We start from the raw sequence: 27393 nt of genomic DNA on the forward strand, positions 1-27393 counted from the left end.
AGCCGCTGCAAACAACAGGTATATCACATGATCTTTTCCTCCCTTAGGGTAACATTGTAGCCTTTGAAAATTACGCCTTTTTAAATACAAAAGGATTTCTCTTCCAAAAAGTACTTAACTGATCATATTGACAATGGTGTCTAACTATATATAAAGATATGTGTTATTTTTATAAATTGGTGTGGATCTCCTAATTGAGTCATGTGTATTATTTATTGACTATTGTGTGTATTTTTGAATGTCTAACACTCTCCTCTGACAAGTCTAAGGCTGCTCGACCACGATATCCCCCAGAAAAGCACCTTGGGATTGCTAGAGCAAGCCCCTGTCCACTTCTAAGGGAGCCCTTGAACTCTTTGCAAAATATAGCTCATTTTGATACATGATATAAAAAGCCAGCTTCCTGCAGGTTTCTTCCGATTGATTCATGGGAGAAGTGCAAATGCATCACACAGAATGTAGTATGGACAATGGGCGGCCATGCTGGATTTCATAAAAGCTCCAACCTTCCCATTGAAATTTAAAAAATATATATTTTTTATATTTGTTAGTGAATTCATAATAATGTCCCAATTTGTGTGATTATTTGATAAATGCTTGTTTATGTATTTTTGTGTTTTGTTTTGCAATTCAAATTATCGAAATTGCTTAGGCTGGGCTGTCCCCAAACACCAATAATGATGAAATGAGGATCCCTGTATGTCAGTAATGATTAAGTAGGGGTCCACATTAGTTAAAAGGTTAAGAACCACTGAGCTTGACCATCAGGAATATATTTGTTTTAACCCTTTGGGCGCGGCTGGAATTCCCCTGCCTTGCGGGCGAATTCCACGTGTGCGCAAATTAGACGGCCCCCGGACATTCGACGCACACGCTCACCGTGATGCCGGACGGCCGGGGGCCTTCTGACACATGCAACAGGTTAAAACAAATATGAGGCTTAACCACTACAAGTTAACAGAATGTCACTGTTTTAGCTACTTTGATGGTTACTGATGTACAGAGCAATTCTGGTTACAGGGCTTTCCAGAAAAGGATGTTGGCCACATAATTATTTAAACAATGTTCCACACTGACAGCAAAATGACAATCTTACCCGGTCTGTCTCAGGATGGTTTAGGAGAATCTGCACGATATCAGCATGTCCACCTCCAGCAGCAAAATGGAGGGGAGAACTCAGCTGCCCATTCAAAAGGTTTGGATTGCATTTCCCTTTTTCCAGTAGCATTCGAGTGGCTTCAACTTTTCCATACCTACACAATTGGGAGCATCCAAAATAGTTGCACGTGAAACGACATATTGCAAATATAAGTTTATCCCATTTCTGTTTTTGTAAAATATTCCTGCATGCATGGTCAAATGTCAGTTTCATTTAACAGTGGTTCAACATGGTATCCCTCGCTAGAATCGACTTTTCTTATCTGGTTGGCTTTGAAATAGTCTAAACTTTTGTGTTGTGCAAGGGTCCCATACAAGGTCATTATAAACAACTCTTAACCTTCTATGGGCCCGATGTAGGTAATCCCAGATTACCGATTCTTAAATACCGAATCATACCGATTCGGTATTTAAGAACAGGCAAATGGGATGTAGGTAATGTTTCTTAAAAAATTACCGAATCGGTAAGTTTCGGTAATTACCGAATCGGTATTTACCGATTCGATAATTGCCATTCATTCCTATGGGGCTGGAGGCCCATAGGAATGAATGTCAATTACCGAATCGGTAAATACCGATTCGGTAAATGGGGGAAACATTGAAGGGTGGCAGGGTGTCAGTTTGACACCCTGTTGCACCCCTCAAATGTGTATGGGTGCACATGTTGCAGACATACATGGCACTGTTGGAAAAGCAAAAAAAATGCTTTTTCGAAGGTTTTCATTATTTACCACCAACTTCTAGTTGGTGGTAAATAACGAATCCTAAAATGGGAAAAGCTCCCTACATTTCAGATTCGGTAATTTACTGATTCGGTATTTTTAAGGATCGGTAATTTACCGAATTCTTAAATACTGATTCGGTAAATTACCGAATCTGAAATGGAGCCACCTACATATGAAAAGCCTAATTCCGGTCGGTAACGGCCGAAATTCAGTAATTTCGGCCGTTACCGACCAGAATTATGCTTCCTACATCTGGCCCTAAAACTTTAAAACGTAAAAAAACAGAATAGTACAACTTTGTACATCAAGTAAGATGTTTTTATCATAAATTGCAACTTTTCAGTAGTAAATTCCTCACTTTTTAATGACTTTTTATAATTACTTTTCTTTCGTTTGTCTGTAGCTTAAAATCAGTTTTGTTTTACCTGAAATATCTCCGGGTTCCGCGTTTCTGTTGCATCGGGGCATTTATTTGATCTTGATTTTATGTCCCATTTTTTTATTTTTTATTTACTTTTCTTTAAAGAGCTACATAGTTTTGTTATAAGCATGAAGAAAAACAGACCCGGGTTACAGAGCTTTTTCTACAAAATATATGGTTTTTCTATAGCTATTACATTACAGCAGCGACTAATTGAACTTTGAAATGTTCGCTGTAGTACTTAAACCTGTAAGAAAGCAATATGTAACGTACAGAATAATAGATGGGTCCTATGAATAACTGGCATGTTTTCATCAAGGTGTCTTGGGGTCTATCAAATATACAAAGAGTACCAAGCTTGTGCTGTCTAACATGTCACTCAGACCCTGAGGCAAGGAATATCGCGTTATACACTACTTATCAATATATAATTTTATATAATGTATGTCCCAGGTCCCCAAAAATCTTTCGAAACACTTTCAACTGAAATGCAGGGGCAAAGGAATACTAAGGGAGCGATGCATTACAAGCCCTGCTTTTCTGTCCCAAAATAAAAATATTCATATTTTATTGGGCTTGTTGTCAGCTACCGTCACCATTCTCTTTTTGACTCCTCCCCTCTGCTCCACCCAAATATAAAGACTAAAATACCTAGCCTACAATCACAGACCCTCACCACCCTTAGCGCCATCCATTCTACCCGCTGCTATACCCGCGCTCTCTGCTCTCCAAAGAGTAGAGAGCTGGAGTTGTTCTGAGAGGCTCTGTGAGAGCTGTTTCTGCGAAGATTTCAATGTCCTTTCAGCACTGGTCTCCATAAACCCACAACTGAAAGGGGGCTGAGTGCCAACAACGTTTTCCTGCCATGCTTGAATCCATGGAGACCCAGCAGAGGCAGGGGAAAGGCTGGGGCAACCGGAAACCAGCATTCCTGCACCTCACTCGGGTCTCAAAAAACCGGGGAACAAAGGGGTAGGGAGTATGTCTCCTGGTAAAGCAACAACTGTGCGAAACACTCTTTATTCTGCACTGTAGTTACATCACAGAGGTGAATTACCAGACTGTGATATGGCTGTTCACAATTCTCAATGAAAGCCATAGTTAACAAACAGAAGTATACATGGGCTCCTGTCAATATGGGTTTCCTTTCCATCAAGGGATTTCTAGTGTCATCAATGGAAGCAGAACTTGCATTCATATGCCTTCTTAGGTGAAACTGTCTTCATCAAAAGAACGGTGAGGAACTTTGGCATCAAGGTCCAAAGAACTTGGTGTCATCAGTAAAGAGGACTGTTAATGATACCATTATAAGGCAAAATAAACCTCCTGCCCTTCAAAACCACTGGAACACTACTCTGTGGTAGTAGGTGCTGAATGTAAAGTTGTAATCTGGACAATGCGCTCTAGTTCGGCCTCCCTAAAAACAAGATAAAAAGTTTAAAACGCAGAAGGTGCTTCATTTTCAGACAAAATGTACTGCTGTGCACAGCCTGCTAACTGTTCTGTGTGTAGGTCAGAATCTCCATCAAGATTCTATGCCTCACATACAAGTGCTTTGGAAGTTCCTTCAAGTAAAAATCAAATTTTACTGACAAACCTTCCTGTGCAGTTCAGCCTTAACAAATCCCCTAGTGGTTCCAGAACAAGGTGCAATAGCAGGGGCCCACACGCTCCATTAACATAGCCTTCTCGCCTCTAAAACTGCTATACTTTGCACACCTGCAACTCCCCAGACATCCTCTTCAGAGTAAACCTAAAATCCACTGATTAATAATCTCATACACACAACCTCCAACTCTTTCAGAAAAATATACTGTTGGTGACATGATCGCAAATAATGAATGGAAAGGGATGCTTTTCACTCCCTCCCTTGTTATATATCTCAATAAATGCAAGGTAAAATTGTTGTAATTTCAAACACCTATGCCTACGGCATGGAACGTCTTGAAAATGTGTCCTTTATTACAATTGGAGGGCAATTTATTATTGCTTCCTTGCACAGACTCAGCCTGTTGTCCCTTAAAAGTGACTATAAGAAATAAATTAGGATCTGTAGCATGTGCCATGTAAACAAAATTAATACTTAAAGTGGATCCCTTCATGCAACAGGCTCCTTCAGTTTCCCGCAGCTGAGACTTTCAGCTTTGCTTTCACTGGCACAGGAGGTGGCGAAGGTGCAATGCCACCCTTCTCTTCACTGACAGGAGTAGGAGGGCTGCTGCAGTTATGGCCTCTCTGATGTAATTCAGTGCAAAATCTTAGTCAACTACACTGTATGCAGTTGATGTTTGGTGTTTTGAGGTCTAAGAGAATGAGGAACGGTTGTCTTGACATAAAATAAGTTATTTGTAAGACCTATGGGTTAGATCTGTCCTTGAAAACCGTCCACTAAGAACTTGGGAATTTTTAAACAAAAGATGAGGTAAAGTGAGACCCTTGCTGTATTGTAGAGGATTCAACAAATTGCTCACCAGCATGCATAATGGATAGGAGCCCAGTGATCACTGTCGAGCTGGTTGACTGAAAGGTTCTCATCCAGAAGGCGACCTAGCAGCTCCACGTCTCCTTCACAGGCACTTCGATGAAGAGGGAAATCATCCACCCACTGACGCTCTCTAACGAGAAGATTAAAAACAAGCAGAAATTAACTTTGCTGCCCAGTGTCTGAATGCTGTAATATTTAATATAACGTGTTTATACTCCTTATAACTCTTAATGATCATATAACTTGTTCCACTTTTTATTTTTGCATTTGCTGTATATGGCAGCAACATGGTGCATAACAACTTTTTACAGTTGGGGTGTTTACATAAGTGTAGTTAAGGGGTGTGCAGTGACGTTATTAGGGGGTGCATAGAGACAGAAACGCGTGAGAAAACAAGATTTCACTTGAAACACTAAGACTCAGACAGACATTACATACAATATCTTCATATTTACAGATCCAGAGGTGAATCAATGAGAAAGGCTGAGATTTTTGGCTTGGTCTTTTTAGGTTCAACGTTTGTAGATTTAGATGAAATCGGAAGGTCGTGTATTTCAGAGATGACCTGTTAGCAGACATTTATGTTATTTAACAAATGGAATCAAACAGTTTAAACTAAAACTTCTTAGAAAGAGCAGAAATGCATACAATAAGAGCATTCGCAGTTCAAAAAAAGAATTCTTCAGAACATAACTTGAAAACGCTAAGAACAGACCTCACAAGCTCTTTCAATTGATACAACAAAAATCAAATAAAATGGCTAAAACCTCTGAAGAAATAACCAAATTCCTAATAAGCTCTGATGAGTTCTCCTCCTTCTTCTCAGCTAAAATCAAGTGCCTTGATAATGAGTTGTTCTCTGCCGCTACCGTCCTCCCACAGCACGCGGGGACTCTTCAAAATGGCCCTACACACTCCCCACTGACGTTATGCAAAAACCAAGCACCCTGGATCACCATCAACGTTTATGATGAGCATAGCATAGCAAAAATTCTATCATCTATCAAACGGAACAACCACTTCCATCCAACTGTTTATCTGCAGCCAATCATCTCATCATACCCATCTGGACTGCAATAATCAATGCTTCCCTAATGCAAGGGTCTATACCAGACTCGTTAAAACCGTGATAAGTCATCCCTATTCTAAAAAAAAACCCTCGCTAAACCCCGCTGAACCAGACAGTTTCAGACCCATATCTAACATTCCACTACTTGCGAAACTACTTGAGAAATGCGTGCAACAACAACTTAGCCTACACATCGCCACTTTCAACTTGCTAGATGAGTGCCAATCTGGTTTCAGACCAGCCCACAGCACTGAAACTACTATTCTCCACATAGTAGATGCCCTTCAAGCCCTACACCAAGGCAAAACATGTCTCCTATTTCTGTTGGATCTTTCCTCGGCGTTCGACAGAGTCAACCATGAAAAGCTTCTAGAACGTCTGGAACTCAGAATGGGCTTAGGGGGAACCGTTCTCAAGTGGTTCAAATCCTTCCTACAGAATCACTCCCAGAGATTCCTACTTAATCACACTCTATCCTCCCCTTCCCCGATTATGAATGGCATCCCCCTAGGGTCAACTCTCTCCCCAACTCTCTTTAACCTCTATCTCGAACCACTAGCTGAAATCCTTCGCAACGCCAACTTATCTTTCCACATGTACGCTGACGACACCCAGGTCTACATCAAAATCTCTTCTCTAGAGGAGGTCCGTATAATGAATGATGCTCTGAAACAGATTGTTCACTGGCTTGCCAGCAACCAGCTCAAACTCTGCACAGCAAACCGAGTTCTTGCTAATCCCCCTCCGAAAAGCTCCCCTGACATACTTGAATAGACTAACTCGATCACCGCGCTGAACTACACCCCTACCATAGTGGACTCAGCCAAATCATTAGGTATCACATTGAACAAAACCCTGAACATGCAAGCCCACATGACCACTCTGGCCAAAAATACCAGGTTTCACCTCAGATATCTGAGAAATCTCAAACCTTTCCTAGACACTTCGGACCTAAAAATGGCAGTTCAGGCCCTAGTTAGCTCTAGGATCGAATACGGATGCTCAACCTTATCTGGCCAACCAAAGATCTCTACAGCTCCCCTAAAAACCTCTCTCATCGCAGCTGCAAGACTCCTAACTGGCTCCAAAATGTGATCATATCTCGCTGCACCTAAAGGCGCTGAACTGGATACCGTACGAAGCTAGAATCCAACTCAAATTGGTCTGTATCACTCATAAAGCTGTACACTCCAAGTCTCCTGCGTACCTTGCTCAAACAATTGTGATCTCCGGAGGAGACAAACACTCTTGGTGTGCCAGGGATTTTGTGTTGAAAGAAGCAGAGCTTTCTCTGGGGCTGCCCCCCGAATCTGAAACTCACTGCCACCTTACATCACAAGAATACCTGCCCTATCAAGTTTCAAAAAGGAAGTGAAGACCTTCCTAATGGGTAAATTCCTACCCTAATCTCTCTCCGCGACTTGCCTTATCTCGTATTCGAACTCGAACGGGATTACCGACTCTTCTCTCATGTTTGCATGATCCTTTTTGTATCTAACTTGTTTTTGTTAATTCTTGTAATTAATGCAAATATTTACTATTGCTGTAAAGCGATCGGATATCCTCACGGGTCATGTTCGCGCTATACATAACACTAAAAAAATAAACAGCCCATATAAAAGATTTAATGCCATAGTTGGAACCAAAAAGTACTTCAAGTTTCTAACTGCAAAAGAGGTCTTATGGTGTCAGAGGAGCAATAACATAGAGGAGAGAGGGCTTGGTGAGGGTGTGGATGGTGGGGCAAGGGGTGGTAATCTAGAGGAAAAAGAACCCAAACCTCACCATCTTTGCCTCTTTTTCAGAAGAGGAGAAGGGAGCAGTAGCAGATGAAGTAAGTTGGAACCCCTGAAAAAAGGAACAAGCATTGGTAAATCCAATAGGTCTCGCCTTTTGGCTGCCAACGCAAACCTAATGGCTTTGCCAATGCTTTTTACCTTTGCTGCCGATGTGTATTTAAGATTGTAAATTAGTGTCGTTGTAGGCTTGAGTGCTTTCTTGTCTTGATTTTAGCTGGGTTTTACTCCATGAGACTGACTATCAGGGATGTAATGCACACCCACCGGAAGTCAGTATGACCACCCTCCGAAGCCGAGGCCAGCATTGCCGGGTCTGAAATATTTTCACATAGGCTATGAAGCACCACGCACTTGTAATGAAGTAGTCATAATAAGTACCATACACACACCAATAGGATCTTTTCAAGGAAGTGTTTCCTCTCTGCAACTGACTCAACTTTTCTCTACTGTGATTAAAGTAGCAAATGAAACTGTAGTCATTGCAAAAGAAGAAGTTAAAGAAGTGTTCTATAGGTAGGGGAAGGGCAGGCGACTACAAGACAAGCCTCATTGGGTGCGAGTTTCCCCTCCTCCGCTTCACCCACAACCATCAACAAAGGATGTGCATCTGACGCCATCTATGCAGGCGCTGTCATGAGACTCCTTTTAGCCTCTGTTGTACAATTCATCTGTGCTTTCTTTACAGATGGGTACTGGATAATGTAAGATTTGCAAACAACTACCCATGGTGTATAGGCATTGTTCTGGTTGTATGCTGAAAATGTGAACATTTTTAATAAAAATAATTATTTAAAATTTTTAAAAAAAGGATGTGCTCAAAGTTAGATGTGTGGCCATCAGCAGAACATGCTTGCGGGAGCAATAGAGAACATGTTTAATGCTCCATATGCAATGAGCAGAGGGCCACACCATACGCAGGAATAAAAGCTACAAGATTTGATCGTGAAATATGGGCTGACTGATGCCTGCAATAATATTCACATGGGTAACTATTTCCTGAGAATACTGCTAATAAGTTATACATTACAAGAGAGAAACAATGCAGAAATCAAAAACTCTTACAATGAAGTTGTCACCGTTACAGTATCACATAAGGGTAAACCAGACTTACTTGTGCAAGAATATGAAGAGTAGAAACTAGTTAATTTAAGTAAATTGCAATAGCCAAAGACTTTTTTAAAAAGAGCGTGGAATTGTAACTACTGCCAACTTATGACCGTCGATGCTGCCAAGAAGCTCAATATGACACCACTGGCAAGAATCCGAGGGTTTGCTGGCAAAGCTGCTGACCCTATAGATTAGAACTATGCAGGCCTTAAAAAAAGAAAACATTTCAGTGTGGGAAATTAACAAAGCCTTCAGTGTTGCTATTTTAGCCAACATCAAAATGATGGGGATCGATCCAGGCAAAGTTAATGTGAATGGAGGGGCAGTATAATCGGGCCATCCAACGTGAATGTCTGGTGCAAGAATTGTCACTCACGTGGCCCATGAGCAATGGGGGAAGTGGAGCTTCAGCAATACTGAAAGAAAAGGTATAGACTTACACGATTTGTGGAAATTGATTCTAACACACTCTTGAACCAACACCGTGATCAGCACAACAAGAATAGAAGATTCTACTACACTCTAACTTTATTGGGCAGTAAATGTTGGAGGTAGCGATACCCTGTCAGCTAGCTACGATATTGCACACTAAGGGGACATATCTGTGTTTTCGTTCATCACATAAGTGCTTCAAGACTGACATTTGGGATGTATGCACTGATTTCTGTACAATCCCTTTAAATATTGCAAATGGCAATAAAGCATACGCTATCTAGATGTGTTTGTTTTCCATTTGTGTGCCTGTGCATACCGGTTTATTTATGTGTCTTTGTCTGCTTATTTTTATTCATATTTATAAAGGGGTGTGAATGTATCAATCTTGCTATCTCTATGTCTAAAGTGTGTCTGTATGTGCTTGTATCTGTCTGCATTTGTGTGTGTAGGTGTTTATATATATGTACGTGTTGGTCTCCATATGCCTGTGAGTATGTCCACGTGTCCCTGTCGCTGCGGCTGTGTGTGTGTCTGGGTTTTACTGGTCTCTCTGTCCATATAAAGCTATGTGTCTGTGCGTTCAAGAGTGAGTGCATGTGTCTGACTGTATGAGTCTGTGCATGGGCCTGTATGTAGGAGTTGGAGTGTAAGTGGTCTGTGTGTGACGGTGTGTTCAACTGTATTACAGCATTTGTATATCAGTTTCCTCGTCGAGCCTCCTATGTGTTCCAGATTGTGTTGCGTTTGCGTGCCTGTATGTATGTTGTTGTATGCCTTTGTCTCTAGGCATCTGTTTGTGTGATTGATAGCAGATGCCTTTGTCTGCAAGAGTGTGTGTCTATTATGTGTTAATCTATTGTGCTTATTAGTGAAGTGTGTGGCACCGTGTGCCTGTTTACTGTATGTCTGCATCTTTCTTTGCCTGTATATCTCTGCATCTCTCCAAGTCTCTGAATGATTGTAAGCATCTGAGGGTCTGTGCGGGGGGGGGGGGAGAGAAGAGAGAGAGAGAAGAGAGAAGAGAGAGAAGAGCGAGAAGAGCGAGAAGAGAGAGAAGAGAGAGAAGAGAGAGAAGAGAGAGAAGAGAGAGAAGAGAGAGAAGAGAGAGAAGAGAGAGAAGAGAGAGAGAGAGAAGAGAGAGAGAGAGAGAGAGAGAGAGATATATATATATATATATAGGAGAGAAAGAGAGTGTGTGTGTGCAAGTGTGTCACCGTGTATCTTTGTATGTCTGTCAGTGTCTTAGTGTGTATAAGTCAGTGTATACGTCCTGTTGTGTTAACTTGTCTTTAAACACCTTTATAACAATTTTGAATGACAAGCTAATAGCTTGGGTCACTTGGGCTGTTTTTAGAAGGGGAAAGAGAACGAAGAAGAATTTTTACTCCTGCTGAAAAAGATATCATCAGAATGCTGTTTTGTTGGCCATTCAGGTGCGAGCGCCACCATTTGTATCTGGAACCAAATGGAAACGAAAAGTCAGACAGAGGATTCTCGACTCACATAAACAAACTAACTGCACCAGAGAGCCGGGAAACAGCCTACCTATGTCAGAAATAAAGGACAGTAGGCCTGGTAGACAGTATACACACTGCAACCTCCATGAAGGTGGAATTAACAATTTTATCAGTCAGTCCTCATAATTCATACTGTACATATCTAAGTCATTTGGAAACAAAATACAAGCATGCATGTATTTTTATGCAGCCTCTCAAAGTGGGGGGTGTAAACCTGCCTCTAAGCATCTGCAATGCTAACAGATTTGTGAGAGGGGGTCCACAGAAACAGTGACCTGTCAGTGGTTAGGCATACATTTAGGTAAAAATGAGGAAGCAAGGAATAGATTGTATTTTCTTGGTTCCATGCCTGAAGATGTAACCATCAGACTGCAGCTTCTCTTCCTGCATATATATGTCAGGAGGTTAAAGCACCCGCTGTGGCTAACATGAAAGCCGTGGAAAGTACGACTGTATACAGGGGTTACTGCTCAGCAGGCTACACATGCCCAGAGGGTCAATTATGGATATTGTGCTGGAACTTTCTGCCACCTTAGGAGAAGTGAAATTTTACTAGCCATCGGGCCTCTCCTATGGTAATTTGGCCCAAGTTCATGATTCCCCAAGACTATCTGGCGGGTCCATAGCTGATGGCAGCATTTTCGGCTGTTTTGATGTTGTTCAACCCTGGGAAAAGTCCAGTCCGAAAAACTGTAATAACGAAGAAAATAAGGGTTGGGCACCTGGTGTAGAAATGTGTGGGTTGCGGATCACAGGCGGCAAATTCAGTGGGTGAGATGACTGTCCTTGAACTAAACAGCAACACCTACCATCAGTGCCTAGCTGCAATTTAGTTGGTGGCGTGTGCTATATTATTTGATTTTGTCATATTACTGCATTAATGGCCACCACTGTAATGCTTCTTTAAGGTTCAATTGCCCTCTATACACAGGAAGATAGAAGTCAAAAAAGTTGTGCAGTCAAGCAATGTTAACAGAGATGTCAGCCAATCAAAGCAACGATAAAGAGGGAATGCCCCATGGGAAGGACTAACATAAGATTACCCAGCTGTGGTCACCAATAAGAAGTAGATAAAGGAGAGTGACAAGGAAAGTGAACTAATAGTTAGCAATGGGCAACCAATAGACCTTGTGCTATCTGAAGGCTAAAAGGGAACTTTCAGTTCTGGAGGAAATATAGTGCTGGGTGGGAAAAGTGAGAAAAAAGATGAGTTCCCTCCATAAATAGGCATAGAAGGGAGCAGATGATATTGAATCGGACGAAAAAAAACCTTCACCAAGAAGGTGCTTCCTTAAGTTGCAGTTATGGCTGGCACAATTAAGAGGTGGTGGAGAGGGTGCGGGGGAGTAAAAACGCAGTAATAATAAAAAAAAAAACACTTACCATAACCTGCTGTCCGCCTCTAGAATATTGGCAGCAGATCAATGTATAAAAGGCTTGATGTCCTTTCCCTCCCCAGTGTTCTCCATTACAGATAATCCAGATTTTCTGAACCACCTCCAGGACCCTAGATTTAGTGCATTGGAAACTGATTACCCCCCTACACTGGGGGAGGTATACACAGAGAGGAGAATAGCCACCAGAGAGGAGCTAAACCTAGACACATAAGGCTATTGCTGCGTAACGCAGCTCCTACATTAGGCAGACTTCAAAGAGATGGCTCCTCTGGCAGGTAGGGACAAAACACAACTAGAGAGCAGAGTCTCATATCATCCTGTATTGACTCAGAAGCATTATCAGCATTAAGGAGTACTGGGTACTGAACTTGTGCAGCCTATTACTCAAGACATGCCTAAAATGTTAAATCTATCTTTGAAAACTGTATGAAACTGACAAGCATTCAAAAGTTACATCCTTATCGCAGACACACCAGATCATTGACCAGTTATCACTAGATCATCGGCCTATCTTTGTCATGTAACATTTTGTAAAGCTTTATGGTTGATCACTATGAGCAATTTGTTGAGGTTCAGGGACTGCTTGACACATACCAATGAGATCCTGCACTAGGCAGGGCCCAGAAACAAGTCTGAACATGGTATTGGATGATGTCCTGACTACCGCAGATGAGGGAGAACTATCTTTCCTCATGTGTTTTTTAACATGTTTTATTGATTTATACATGAGATGCCTTGTTGAGGATATCATTCGCCATTAGAAGTGGGAATCGGTAGGTTACCTAGACAAAGTTGTCACAGACTACTGGCTGTAAGTAATCAGGCTTCAGGGACAACAGTCCGTCCATAAAAACAGTGGGCCCCAAAGCGTAGTTGAACCGTGTCAATCTAATGGCACTAAAATAATTGGGACAGGTAAGGGGGGTGGAGGAGCTATGGAGTAGAAGTCTTGGGAGAGGGATGGGTCCAACCCCATGGATGTATGGCAAGAAAGAGAGACTGTTTCCTGATTATGTAGAGGTGTAGTGTTCTGCCCAATAGGGTGCGACAAATTAAGTCTGGGTATTTCAGTTCATTACAAGGGTCCTCCAGGGTAGGTGTAACAGAGGGGGCGTCTCACAGAGATAAAACAGAGGGAGTCTTTTGTTTGGTGCAGAGAAAACGTGACAGAAACCGGTCCAATAGCTGGGCAATAGGGCAGTGACGTAGATCCCTAGTCTGCTTTTTATGCAGTGCCGTTACTTTGGCTTCTGCCCAGCGTTTCACTGCCGTTCTCCAGGTCCCGGCACTAGGGGGGCTGTGGGGGCGGGGTTGTTTCCGCATTTGACCAAGACGAGGGCTAGGTCTGAAAGCGAGCCACCATTTAATATTTTTTCTGGTGTTTATATATGCTTATCGCGCTCAGCTCCCAAGTGTTAAAAGGTGTCCGGCCCGTGGTGGAGGCTATAGTAGAGTGGACGTTTTGCCAGAACTGGGTATGGTGCGACTGTCCCAGAGAATCTGACAGAGGTGAGCAACTGGAGCCTGGCATCAGGCACATGTGCCCAGGGTTGCGGTGGACACACTGCAGTGAGAGATATGCTCTCTGTAGTATATAAAATTTAATTAATTGCAGCCTGGTATTGTGAGAAATCTTATGTGGTTCTGTCAATACTCTCCCACTCCTTGTCATGCAGAACCCAACCAAATTCATTTTCCAATATGTCATGGAGTGTTGGCAGGGGGAGCCAACACTCCATGACAGGGCTATGTAAGTGTATTCAGAGCCCTCATAAGGCAGGTCACTAACGGTCTTTCATCTCCTAGAGTATGAAGGCTAGCCACTAGGGTATTAGTGATGGCTCTGATTCTTCCATCTGCCGATCCTCCCTCAGAAGAGTACGAGGAGGCCATACATCAGGAATAGCCCTGGTGGAGTCCGTATTGCTCTATCAGCTCTTCAAAGCGTAGAGCTGGCAATTGGCCGGAGGTTCCTGAGAGTGAGAGCCTCACAGCCTCCGGGAAGTCCTAACAGTGGGATGGAGGGGGCATAAGGGTGAGCCATTAACCTCTTCGGAGACACTGGACCGCTACTTGTACCAAATGTGGGAGGGCTTGGAGAAGCTGAGCCTCAGGGATCTTGAGGGCAAGGAGCAATACCGTAGTCACAGGGGCTGCGAGGTAGAGGTTATTCTACCATTTGCACCAGTTAAGACGAGTGAATTCCCTCTGGAAATGCACAAGATGGTGGCAAAATATATAATTGGCTGCAGTCAGAACAATGCAAACTCACATTATGCACAACTCTTGGCCTACCAGATTTAAAAAACACTGATTCATTTCCAGATGTATCAGGATGATAGCCCAACAACATGTGGTTAGCAAAACCCAATATATATACACATAGATATATATATATATCTAAACAATGTCTAAGATTAAAGAAACTTAGTTACCTGGAAGTCTTGAAATCAAGTTTCAAGTGACAGTGGGACAAGGAATTTGTACATCTATAATGTGAATTTCAAACAGGTTGTCCTTCTGCATTCAGACTACACATTTTGGTTTAATGAAGGACCTCAAGGTGCTCACGTAATTTGGCCTTTGAAAAGTGTTATTTATATTCTGGCACCTAGATGCAAACTGGTGCACATTGTGTGCTTTGTTATTAATAACCCTATATGAACATTGTCCAGAATGTTTGCTCTAACATTTAATTCCTTTACTCTCTGTTTGTGCGCCTACATGTGTTCCAGCTGTACACTTGGATTCTGTTCAGTAACTGACTGCCCAAACGTTCCTCCTCATCCGACACACTGCTGTATTATTTGCCTTCTGAAATTATCTCCTATGAGGTCGAAGCCTACCAGACAGCAGAGCTGTCTGGCTGCACGAAGACTTCTTGAGGGCATTCTGCCCATCGCTTACCATTGGCTTTGTGATTTGTACCTCACATTTTCTGGCTTTCTCTTTGCTAGTTTGTATTAGGATGTCCAGCATGCCATTGCACCTCCTCAGGATCAATACTTGTTCACCTTTGCTACTTGTAATTTTCCACTAGTCCTTGCTTTCTGTAAACAGGTCTTTCATTTTTGATCTTATCTTGTCACATTTGCTGTGCGTTCAAAGACAGAGGTCAAATGTCAGGCTCTGTCTTCCGAGGGAGCTTGGTATTTACTTTTCTTTCTCGGTCTTCAAAGTGACAGGATTTATGTGACAATCTACCGGTACAGGGAAAGTAAAGATTTTTTTTCTAGCACACAAAAATGTAAATATCTGTATATGAACTGTGCAAATATTTCAGAATATCTCATAATTAGGAAAGCATAAATGAATCACATTGTTTTCTAATTCGTTAGTGTGGTGGAAACACATCTTTTAAAACAATCAAAACAAATCAGTACACCAGGTAATGCTATTTCCACACAGTATTGTTTGTGTGCTGTATATTATGAGTAAAACTGTATGTGCAAATGTAATGGTCATTTTATTTGAAAATGTGTTGTCTGTAATTGAGGCGCACCACTACACCATGCATACTCCACACTATGCCACTCCACTCTACACCATTCCACTCTACATCCCTCCACTCTATGTCACTCTACTCCACTATACGCCACTCTACATCTTTCTACTACTCTAAAACACGCCACTCTACTCCACTCCACGCTACTTTACTCCACTGTACTTTACTCCACGACATTCTACTCTACGTTCCTCACCTCTATGCTTCTCCACTCCACGCCCCTCTATTCTATAACACTCTACTCCAAGTCATTCTATTATACTCCACTCTATGACACTCCACTCCACTCTATGGCCCTTATTATGAGTCCAAAGGTCCAACGGACAGCCAAAACCATGGTAGTGGTCCACAGACCGGCTAACTGGCGGTCTGCCCACCGCATTAAGAATGTGGTGGTTGGACCTCTGCTGCCGCCAGAGACCCAGGATTCCTGGCGGTGGCGCAGCAGTCAGAGGCCCCGAATATGCTGGTGGTGCCGCTGCGGCACCGCCAAGCATCTTAGGAGTTTCCTCACAGCCACACATTTCATGGCAGTGCGACAGCAATGAATTGTGTGGCTTGAGGATACAACCTCTGTTGCCTCTGTGCCATGGGGAACAAGCAGGGGGGCAAATGTGGCCCCCTGTTTGCATGCACCCCGGTTCCTGCAGGGCATGGACTTGACAGTTTATGCCCTGCAGGAACTGCCTTTGACGCTCCTACTGCGGTGCCTTTTCCAAAGGCACCTCAGTGAGACCGACAAAGAACCGCCCGCCAGAGTAAAAATGTGTCGTACTCTGGCGTGAGATCTTTATTGGCTTTGGCGGTCTTGGAGCACCAAAGTCATAATAAGGCCCTATGTCACTCCACGCTACTCCACTCTATGCCACTGTACACCACTCTACTCTACTCTACTCCACTTCACTCTAGGCCACTATATGCCACTCTACGACTCTACTCCACTCTACGACTTAACTCCACTGTACTCCATGCCACTCTATGCCCCTCCACTCTTCGACACTACAGCCCATGACACTTCACAACACTCCATGACACACATGCCACTCTTTGCCACTTTACTCCACTCTTCGCCACTCGATTCCACTCTACGCCACTCTACTCCACTGAAGCCCAATATATGCCACTCCACTCTACGATACTCCATTCTACACCACTCCACAACACTTTATTCCACTCAACGCACCTCTACTCTACTCCACAGCACTCCAGTCAATGACACTCCACGCCCCTCCTCAACACTCTACTTCGCTCTGCAACACTCTACTCTAAGCAACTACCTTTTATCCATGCTGAACAGCAGCCACGCTGGTGTACAACATGGCTAAAACACATTCGCAAAGCCAATACCTCTTGCGTAGTTGAGACCTATTGGCTTTGCCAATGCTTGTTTCTCGCTGCAGGTACTTCAAACCCTGCTGGCAACCTGCTCTCCATCCAGCTTCTTCTTTCCTCAAAGCCCACTCGGAACTGGCTTCATTTTCAAGTGCCTTTTCACCAAGTTAAATACTTGTCGTTGGCTTACAGTTTATACATATAATCAAATCTCAAGGGGCTTCCCTTCCGGTTATTGCAGAAGAGTGCTGCACAAGAAACATGGCTTGTTTAGATTATTTCCTTACGTTCAAAATATAAACTTTCATTGGCATGAAATACAGATGTGTCTGGTCTGTCCTGGGTGGCTACGTCATCTGCACTATTATGCCAGAGGGGCTGTTTAGCAGTACTGAACAGCTTTAGGAGTATCCACAGATACCCATCTGCACATGCTGTGGTATGCGGTAGCATTTGGGCAGTGGGAGTCAGACTCTGGGACATGGATCACAAAGCACTCTGGGTCCTTGAACACAGACTTCAGCGAAGAAAAAACCTTCTGAAAATAGTAAAAAAATGATCATGCACAGTTCATCTGTTTGCTGAGAACGAAACCTTAGTTAACATAGCTAAATGCACATGAGGTAGTGGAATTTAAGTGCAAAAGTCACTCTTACGTGTCTAAACCACACTCTGATAGAATTCCTAAAATTGATGGATTCAAAACACATATAAACATAAGGGTGAACTAAATGGAAGAGTATATATTTAGTCTCACATTAGAACATGGTAAAGCAGCGGTGGAATAGTTCTAAGACATGCATCATTAATTGTTAATCATTGTTTAAAATTGATTTTCAGTGGTGGCACTTGCAAAGTATGAAAGTCACTGGGAATTCAAAAGTTTAACTAACTGCACTGATTTTATCAACCTTCAAAGCAGGATTCAATTAGAACTAAGTCTAATGTACCATTTAATGGGGAACCCAATACAAATCCAGAGAAATATGGCTCATGTAGGTCCATAGCTTCTTGAATATGTGCTCCAAAATACTAGTCAAATGCTTTGAGAAAGTTTGGCCTATCATATTTCAGCCAGCACAATTGGGATTCATAACTGGGAACAGCCTTGAGACAATACTCACCTGGCTCTCAACCTAAGCCCGAAGCTAACATTACTCCTTTTGTAGATGCCCCAAAGACCTATATACCTGTTGGAAACTACAACCTTCATGGTTTGGTAGAATTTCCTTTATTAAAATGAATCTTATACCTAGATTACTATATGTGACCCAGACACTGGCCCTCACATTTCAAAATGCTATGCTCCAAGACATACAGGAAAAGTTAATAGCTTTTACCTGGTTAAGGAAATCCCCATGTGTATTCAAAAGATCCCTTAACCAGGAGAAGTAAGAAAGAGGTTTATGATTCCCGTAAATCGAAACATATGTACATGCTGCTCAGCAGAGACCTTTGATAGATCTCACAACATATGGTAGCTCTAATCCATGGGTTAATCTAAAAGCTGCTTTTCTTATCTAAACAGATACAAATATTACCACAACTCCGTCTGAGATTAAGAGACCACAAAACACTACTGGACACTACACAATTCGCACTTTTGCATTGGAACGCTGCTGTTTGAGCCAGTGGGGGGTCACTACTTAGCCCTCCCCATAAAACTGTGACTCAAGTTTGTCAACCGTTAATGAATGTTACAAAATAGTGTAATGTGGTAAAGAAATAAGGAGGTACTGTACTTGTCTTCCATGACACTGCTCATGCTCCGCTGCCATTTCTCTCTTTTTGGAATCTGTATCTTTGAATAATCTGGTGCTCCCAGGCCAAAGTATGGATTGATTACCACTTTATCAACCTAAAAATGTAACATTAGACATCAGTTCATTCACAAGTAATACGTTTATTGTGAAAATGATTGTTTTAATGCCACTCATAAAATACCATGGACTAACGTGATGACAGACATTATAAAAACAATTTCAAATCCTTTATTTAGCTATATTCAAAAGTCTAGCTCATGGGTTAAAGAACCTTTTGAGATACAGGACAAGAAAGCTTGCTGGTGCCCTGTCAGTATACCAAAATGTATTTTAAAACGAAATATATCTCGATAGGGCAGGCTTCCTACCGACCCCACACTGTCTGCGCTGTAAAACCGAAACAGCTGACTTCTATCACATGGTCTGGTCCTGTGTTGTCCTAGCCAAGTATTGGGCATCCATTTTGGCTGAGTTGAGCGAAGTGCTGCGGTGGGAGGTCCCCCTCAACCCTCGCGCCCTCCTTCTGGGGGTGATGGAGGGACTGGATGGCTCCCGGGTGGATAAAGTGTTCATGGGTACAGCCACTCTCGTAGCCAAAAGAGATATAGCAGCAGCGTGGAAGGACTCAAAGTCTCCTTCTCTAACCAAATGGCAAATGGGAGTGGGTTGGTGCGCTATCCAAGGAAAACACGTCTACGAGGCGAGAGGGGGCCCAGCTATGCATAAACGTGTAAGAGGCAAATGGTTGGGACCGGTGGTTTGATTGTCTGGGATACTGGTGGACTGATACTTCACATTAACAGAATGGAGATATCACTAGTAACGATGTTGCAATACCTGACATGTCAAGCATGGTGCAGAACCTATGTTGTGGTTTCAAAAAATGCCAATAAAGTTACTTATAAAAAAAAAAACGAAATATATGTTTAAATAATTTAGCAGAATAGTGTAATCATCTGTAGTTATTTCTCTAGCATGAAGATTTTTAATAGGAGGGGCGTGGCTTGGCACGCAATGGCGAAGGAAGCAAAAGGGTAGAGCTCCGGCTTGAGCTCCCCTTCCACAGGCCAAACATCCGCCACAGTTCCTAGTAGCCGGCACAAACTGCAGGCGGAGCGCCCTGACATAGCTCTTCCCCTGTCCACCAACTTTGGGGAGATTCGAACACTCCTGGCGCTCCGGACCCCCCTGGGCTCTCCTGGCCGAGCCGCGCGCCGTGTGGTCGGCAGACGCGACTGCACGAGACCGGGGACCGCACCGCGGTGCTGGGCCTGCACCAGGAGACGCCGGGGACCCCCTGCAGCCGTGGACAGGCCCGCGTTCACTGCTGGCCCTGGCGCCCTGTACATCCCGCCGGCCAAAACACAGAGAGGAACCCCGAACCACGACGCCATCAGCGGCAGCTGAGGTGAGCTGTGGCTGGGGGAGACGCGGCCCCACGGTGAACATGGCTCCACACCGCTGATCGGGTTGGGGCCCCGAGTAGACGGGGACACACTACAGCGGCGACCCCCCCTGGCATGCACCGACCGGCGCACCCACAGACACGCAACCAATGGTGAGTTGCGGGAGAAGCGGCCGGACGCCACCCCTTGCTCCTAAAGACCCTAAGCCCCTCGGAGGCCACACCACCGCATCGTGCACCGCCTCGCCGGCGGGCGTGACCACGGGAGGCCCCCCTGCAGACCCACAATTAACCCTGGATGAGCACGCTTGAGCCTTGGGGAAGCTAGCATCCACTGGCGGACATCGGCGCTTTAACGCCCCACGCCGCCGACCGCCCGGGAGAGAACCGGGGCACAGGATTGCACCAGATGCACGTGGAGTGCCATGACTGAGGGAGGCACGATACACTAGCGAGCAGGACCCTGCGTTGCCGAACGAAGCGGGAACACACATTGGCAGGGACAGACCACGGCGCCAACCCACACCGTGACAGCTGCGGGGCGACACAACTGAGGCGTTGCGGCCCACCTTTGGCCCTGGACACTGGAGCAGGCTGCCCCTTCGCCTTCCCCCCCTCCCCCCCCCCATAGCCGCAGGGGACCCCAACAACACACCAAGCTGGCAGCCCTGTGCCACAGACCACACTGACAACTACCCAGGTGCCAGGACGAGGGGGGGGGGGGGGGGGGGGGGGCAGCGGACGGAAGACGTCGTGCATGGAAGCGCAGATGACCACCACCCACGGCGCGACGACCACTTGCACGCTGGGTGCCCGCGCTAAGTGGCTGCTCCTGACCCACGGATACGACTACAATACCACTGACGACGCCTAACGCCCTGATCCACAGCGGCTGTGCCCATCTGGGATTGGAAGCGGGGCGAGGTGGCCGCGACAGGAGCGCCAATCACCCCCGAGACCCTCCAGAACTGCTACACCCCTGGACCTGCGCTGCTTGGACCGCCAACTGTAGTGGCCACTACCGTTGGGGGCTCTGGCTAACACCACAGGCTGCCTTACCCATCATCCTGCCCATGTCTGGGGGAGTAAAGACAAGAACTGGCACTGGAGGTGCGCAACTAAAGGGGAAAATGGACAAGCTGTCGAAACAGGTGGACACGGACCAGGTGGCGGCGAAACTGGACACTGTGCTGGCCGCCATGGAACGACTGGAAGAATAGCTCCAGCTTACCTGCACCTCACTAGAGACCAAAATAGACAGTGTGGCGATCGACCTCACCCATCTCCGAGCTGACCACAAGAAACTGGCGGAACGCACAATGTCTCTGGAAGGCGCAATGACAGATGTAAATGTAAATGTAAATGTAGGTGTACTTATATAGCGCAATCCTGTCACCCAAAGGGCATCCTGGCGCTTGCTTAGGGAACCCGTCCTGGTATTCCCCTGTGAGAAACCCCGGCAGGGTGTCCACAAGGTGAAAGCCAGGCATCCCACCGCGAGGGGCCGTAGTGGAGATTAAGCAAGCTATTGCCCAGAGTTGCAGAGTGTGACCCCGTGATTCGAGTAGGCACCGGAGCGAGAATTGTCGAGTCCGTGGAATTTTTGAGCCCGAGACCCGCCGAGGCGGGGAATCGAACCCTGGTCCACGGTCGATCTCAGCTTCCGGGTCTGCCGCCTCTAACCACTGAGCCACGCTTCTCCACTGGAGCCCGAGTCAGCCAGACGGACAAGCACGTACGGGATCTCCTGAACAGGGTGGAATTCTTAGAAGACTGCCCCGAGGATGCAGAAGGACGGGTGCGGAGAAACAATGTCCGAGTGGTAGGTGTGCCAGAACGATGGGAGGGGAAGGACCCTATGCAGCACGTGGAGGACACGCTGAGGGCACAGCTGCCAGAAGGCGCCCTGTCTCCACACTTCGTGGTGGAACACGCGCACCGAGTGCCGACGCGACCTCTCCCTACGGGATCCAACCCTAGACCACTGCTCCTCCGGATTTTGAATTACCGCGACCGGGACTCAATCCTGAGCGAAACCAGGAAGCTTGGGGACATCCAGATAGACACCACTAAAGTAATGTTCTTTCCTGCCTACACAGTCCAGGTACAGCGCCAGAGACACTCCTTCCTCGCTGGGAAGCAACGGCTGCGCCACGCCGGCCACAAATACTCCCTCCTCTTCCCAGCCAAACTAAGGGTGGTGGCTCAGGATAAAACGCACTTCTTCACCAGCCCGGAGGAAACTGAGGCTTGGCTGGACAACGGCGTGGATACAGCACCCAGACGGGCACCAGGGTCCACCACAACGGCACGCGCTCGCGGACCGCAGGGACGCCGCAGGCACAAGACACCACCAAACCACCAGTCAAAGGGGTCAACAGACCACTCCCCATCCGCAGAACTTGTTCTCCTTGAGCAACAGGACGCTCTCCGCAAAGTAACAGAAATTAGCAGCTCCCTAGCATCGAATCCCGCCCTGGAAGCCAGCCCCCGGGCTTTCCAGAGTGATGACAAAGCTATCTACGGGCTACCTGACTCTCAGCAATCCATGGAGCAACCGGATGTTACGCCGCAGACGGCAGATTTGATCAATTGACAGGTGGCATTGGTCTCTGACAGGGTGCATCCGACCAGTGCAATTTAGATTTTGAGGCCAGCAGATATCCCTACTGGATTGCGGACTGGCGCACACCCGGGACGGGGCCCTCGCCGCAGCAAGCGACCACAGACACGGAACGCAGTGAGTTTTACTTTTTGATGCTTCCCCGGTAGTGCGGTGCCCCACTGGTGCTGGCCCCCTGCTGCCCCGCCTGTCGGGCCTTGACTCTTGGCGACCAGTCCACAGGCGTGGCACACAGAACCATCTCACCAGCCCAGCTATGACCCGATCCGAATGGACGTATGCATGGAGAGCCATGCCACGATAGACTAGCAGATTCCTTGCCGGACATTACCTGCTTCCTGAGGCCTGGGGAGGGGCGATGCCCTCTCCGTTGACCATCCTGTTCTAACGCCACAGCTGTGCCTACCATATAGCGACCCCCTGAATTGAAAGGTTACTTATCTCACTTGAGAGTTTGGACGGCGGCATGTTCAGCAACCGACCTTTTGGTATTTTTTACTGGTTTAGCCCTCTATGGTCTGTTATGTCCTCTAACCCCCGACCCCTTTGCCTTTTTGAAGAAACAATTCTAGTGTCAATGAAGATGTCTTTGTGGATGGACAGTAGAGGTGCGCGGAGGCTCTGGGGGCGGGCTCCTGGGGCAGGGGAGCGGTGGAGGGCGGATGTGGGGATCACCTAATGTGGTAAAATGACTGCGATACATATATGTACCTGGAATGTCAGAGGTATGCACACGCCTTCGCGCAGATATCAAATTTACTCCTACCTTAAGCGTCATCAGGTACACATCGCACTCCTACAGGAGACACATTTAAATAAGGCGGAAGTGCAAACGCTGCGCCGTAGATGGCGCGGGCAACTACATGCCACGGAATACTCTTCCTATGCCCGCGGAGCGCTGCTATGTGTGAGACCCGGGACCCCCTTCACGGTAATACACTCACACATAGACCCCGAGGGTAGATTTGTGATAATCCAGGGCAAACTGGATGGGCAACCGGTGGTTCTGGCTTCCCTATATTCCCCCAACACTGAACAGGGAGATTTCTTTGTGCAGCTGTCCACAAAGCTGGCGCCCTGGCATGGCGTCCCCTGGATACTGGGAGGCGATTATAATTGCATACTTAATGCCGCACTGGACCGCTTCTCCCCACCCCAAGCCGGCACGCCGGCGCATGGAGCCATGAAGGCTCTCACTAACTGGGCAGCACAATGGGGATTGCACGATATCTGGCGCACTCGCAACCCTGCCTCTAGGGTATACTCCTACTTCTCGGGAGCACACACCTTACACTTACCGTTAGACAGGTACATGATATCCACGGACCTTCTCCCCCTTGTCACAGACACGTACTACATGGGTCGCACCCACTCCGATCACAACCCGCACATACTGAAAATAGCATGGGAACGCCCGCACCCGCCCGTCCCTACCTGGAGGCTGGAGCCGGCTCTACTCCTAGATGCCCCTTTCCGCGATTACCTTTCCGCACAAACGGCGCAATACTTCGAAGAAAATACCGGCACGGCGACCTCCCCCCAGATTGAGTGGGACGCCTTTAAGGCTGTAGTCAGGGGACACTGCCTGGGCACGCAGGGGCATATACAGAAACAGCTAGAGAGGGACCTGGCGCACATAGAGGCCGACCTACTCCAGCGGGAACAGGAGGCGATAGGAGGAGCAGATGGACCACTGCTCACAGCACGCACAGAACATGCGCGATTACTGGAACGGCTATGCCATGTCAATTACGCAGCCCACTCGGCGCGCACGCACCACCTCAGTGATAAGCCCGGAAAATTGTTGTCTTGGCTCATCAAGCAGGAAGATTGCTCGGCGCCTGTATCTGCAATATGCACTGACGGGGGCGAGGTGGTGTATACGCAAGCTAAAATACACATGGCCTTCACAGGTCACTACCAGGCTTTATATCGCTCCCAACTCCGGGTCTCCGCCACGGATATCGCGAACTATCTCTCGGGCATACAGCTACCGAGACTGACCGCTGCGCAGCAAGATGACCTAGGGGCGCCACTTGCGCCCGAAGAGCTGCGCGCTGCCATCTTTGCTCTGTCGAATGGTAAGTCCCCAGGTCCCGACGGGTTACCGGCCGAATACTACAAAGCTTACTCAGGTATTCTGATTCCTGAGCTGCTAAAAATGTATGCAGCTGCCGCTGAGGACTCCACTCTCCCCCCCACGCTAAATGAGGCCACATTCATCTCCCTCCTAAAACCCGGCAGGGATAGCACGCGCATGGGTTCTTACCGGCCGCTGGCTCTGTTGAATACCGATTACAAAATACTCGCTTCTACCTTAGCTCAGCGCCTGGCCCCCCTAGTCTCAACACTCGTGTACCACGACCAGAACGGTTTTGTACCCACGCGCAGTACCTCCCACAACATACGTAGACTGTTCAGAGTGCAAACCTATGCCACCCACCAATGGCCCCGATCGGGATGCCTCGTCCTGGACCTCGAGAAGGCCTTTGACTCTGTCGACTGGCCCTACATCAGGGCGACGCTGGAGAAATACGACCTTGGGGACGACTACATTGACATGGTGAGACTACTTTATCAAAAGCCGACTGTGTGTGTGCGCACAGGCAGGCTGTTGTCTGACGCAATCCGGGTGCGGAGAGGGACTAGGCAGGGTTGCCCCCTGTCCCCATTGCTCTTCTCGATGGCCATGGAACCCCTTGCTGCGTTGTTGAGAGCGCAAGGAGAGGAGTGGGGGATCCCGCAGGCGGATGGCCTATACACAGTCTCGCTCTACGCGGATGATTTACTCCTGTACATCAGAGACCTGACCCGCATACCGCAGTCCCTGTCTGATATTTTTCGGACCTTTGAGGCCATGTCGGGACTCAAAGTCAACTGGGCCAAATCTGGAGCGTACTCCTTCAGCCCAGAAACACGGGAGTGCGATATCCGCATCAATGGCGGGAGACTCGCCTGGTACCCTACAACGTTTAGGTACCTCGGAATACACATTTACAGAGACCCGCTGGACATGCTGGAGGGGAACCTGGTCAGAGCTATCTCCTCCCTGCAAGTGCAGATGACGTTTTGGAAGACCCTCCCCCTAAACGTGCCCAGCCGCGTTGCGCTGACAAAAATGATAGTCTTGCCAAGACTATTATACTATTATGCCAATATCCCAGTATATGTTCCAACTCGGATATTTCGGGAGTTAGAGACATCGCTCCGGAACCTCATTTGGAACACCGGAAGACCCCGTGTAGCAGTGACAAAGCTCTATGTACCCACGGAGGCTGGGGGCCTCGCGGTTCCCAACCTGGAACTGTATTACCTGGCAGCTCAGATGCAGTGGGTGACAGGATGGCTGAGTGGCAGGAACCTAGACGACACCGCTAAGGACGTTACAATCTGGACCCATACGCAGATATGCATGCTGTTTCACCCCCTGACCAGAGCTCCCTGCCCGACGCGGCTACATGTGGCTGTAGCTCGCAGGTGCTTCCTGCGTAGCTTGAAATTAACACGCGAGGTGAAGCCTTATGCCCCAGCGCTCCCGCTATTAGGCAACCCCAGAGACGGTGGAGTGGTGACAGAGGCAATGTTAGACAGGTGGGTGCAGGCTGGGGTGGAGACACTGGGCGATTTGTATGCGGATGGCGCCCTACTTCCCTTTGAGGTGCTGGCCAGGGACACAGGCCTACCAGCCGGGCAATTTCTCCTTCATGCGTCTATAACGCACACACTTGCGCGCCCTTGGGGAGACATGACTGAAGAGCTGCAGACACACCACTTTATACAATACCTCCATGTCATGGGCAATGGCACCCACGTAGTCCACTGGCTGACGCAGGCCCTCCTGATACACACACAACACCGGACGGACGGACGGACAAAGAATGGGCAGTGGTACTGGCCAGCCCAGTCAATATCCCACGCAACTCCCGCTTTAAAATCATACAATTTTACATACTACACCGTGCTTATCTGTCACCAGACAAGATCAATAAATACTTCTCGGCAACCACCACTGCGTGCCCCAGATGCTCCCTGGTTGGTGCGGACCTCCTACACATGCTCTGGACCTATCCTCTCATATCAACATATTGGGATACAGTGACTACCCTGCTGAAGCAGAGTACTGGCGAAGACCTGCCACGCACTTGGAGGCTTGTATTTGGGGCCTATACAAGAGGACCAAACTCAACAGGGTGCCGGCTAGGTTCTGGGACTCGTCACAGCCAAGCGCTTGCTCACCAAGCGGTGGAAAAAAGGCGAACCCCCACACGCCAAACACTGGTACGCTTCCTTTGACAACTGGGCAAGAGCAGAAGGTGTCGTGCTGCGCAGGGAGGAGACAGCGGGGCTGAGGAAATTCCCCATTGCACAGCTTTGGGACGAAACCCTGAAATCCTTCCAGCAGGCGAGCTTGGACCAGGGGATCACTTAAGTGGCACCCCTCTCTAGGCCGGCCCTAGGCAACGACTGGGACAGAAAACATTATGCCCCCCCCCGGGGGGACCTACCCCTCACATGACCTCGATCACCCCACGCCTTTGCCCCGGAATTGGAAGTTTACCTCTGCAGACACACATTGACACTCTTCCCACTGCACCAGCCCTTCACCTTCATCCTTCCTCTTTAAGCTATCTTCTTCTCCTTATTCTTTCCCT

At 46.8% G+C, this 27393-nt stretch overlaps 1 protein-coding gene and 1 pseudogene across 1 annotated transcript in view; one reads left to right on the forward strand and one right to left on the reverse strand.

The window, feature by feature from the left end:
* KRIT1 (KRIT1 ankyrin repeat containing) overlaps window positions 1-27393 on the reverse strand; it is a 333886-nt gene that overhangs the window by 214007 nt on the left and 92486 nt on the right. The window contains exons 7-9 of the mRNA XM_078663641.1: window positions 18693-18808; window positions 4776-4919; window positions 1097-1253 (exon numbers count right to left, since the gene is read on the reverse strand). Coding sequence (XP_078519767.1) covers window positions 1097-1253; window positions 4776-4919; window positions 18693-18808 — 417 coding nt within the window. The remainder of the gene's footprint in view (window positions 1-1096; window positions 1254-4775; window positions 4920-18692; window positions 18809-27393) is intronic.
* LOC144785277 (acetyl-CoA acetyltransferase A, mitochondrial pseudogene) lies at window positions 8483-9239 on the forward strand (annotated as a pseudogene).

Source organism: Lissotriton helveticus, chromosome 10 (genome assembly GCF_964261635.1).
Source record: "Lissotriton helveticus chromosome 10, aLisHel1.1, whole genome shotgun sequence".
In the NCBI taxonomy this organism is placed as follows: Eukaryota; Metazoa; Chordata; class Amphibia; order Caudata; family Salamandridae; genus Lissotriton; species Lissotriton helveticus.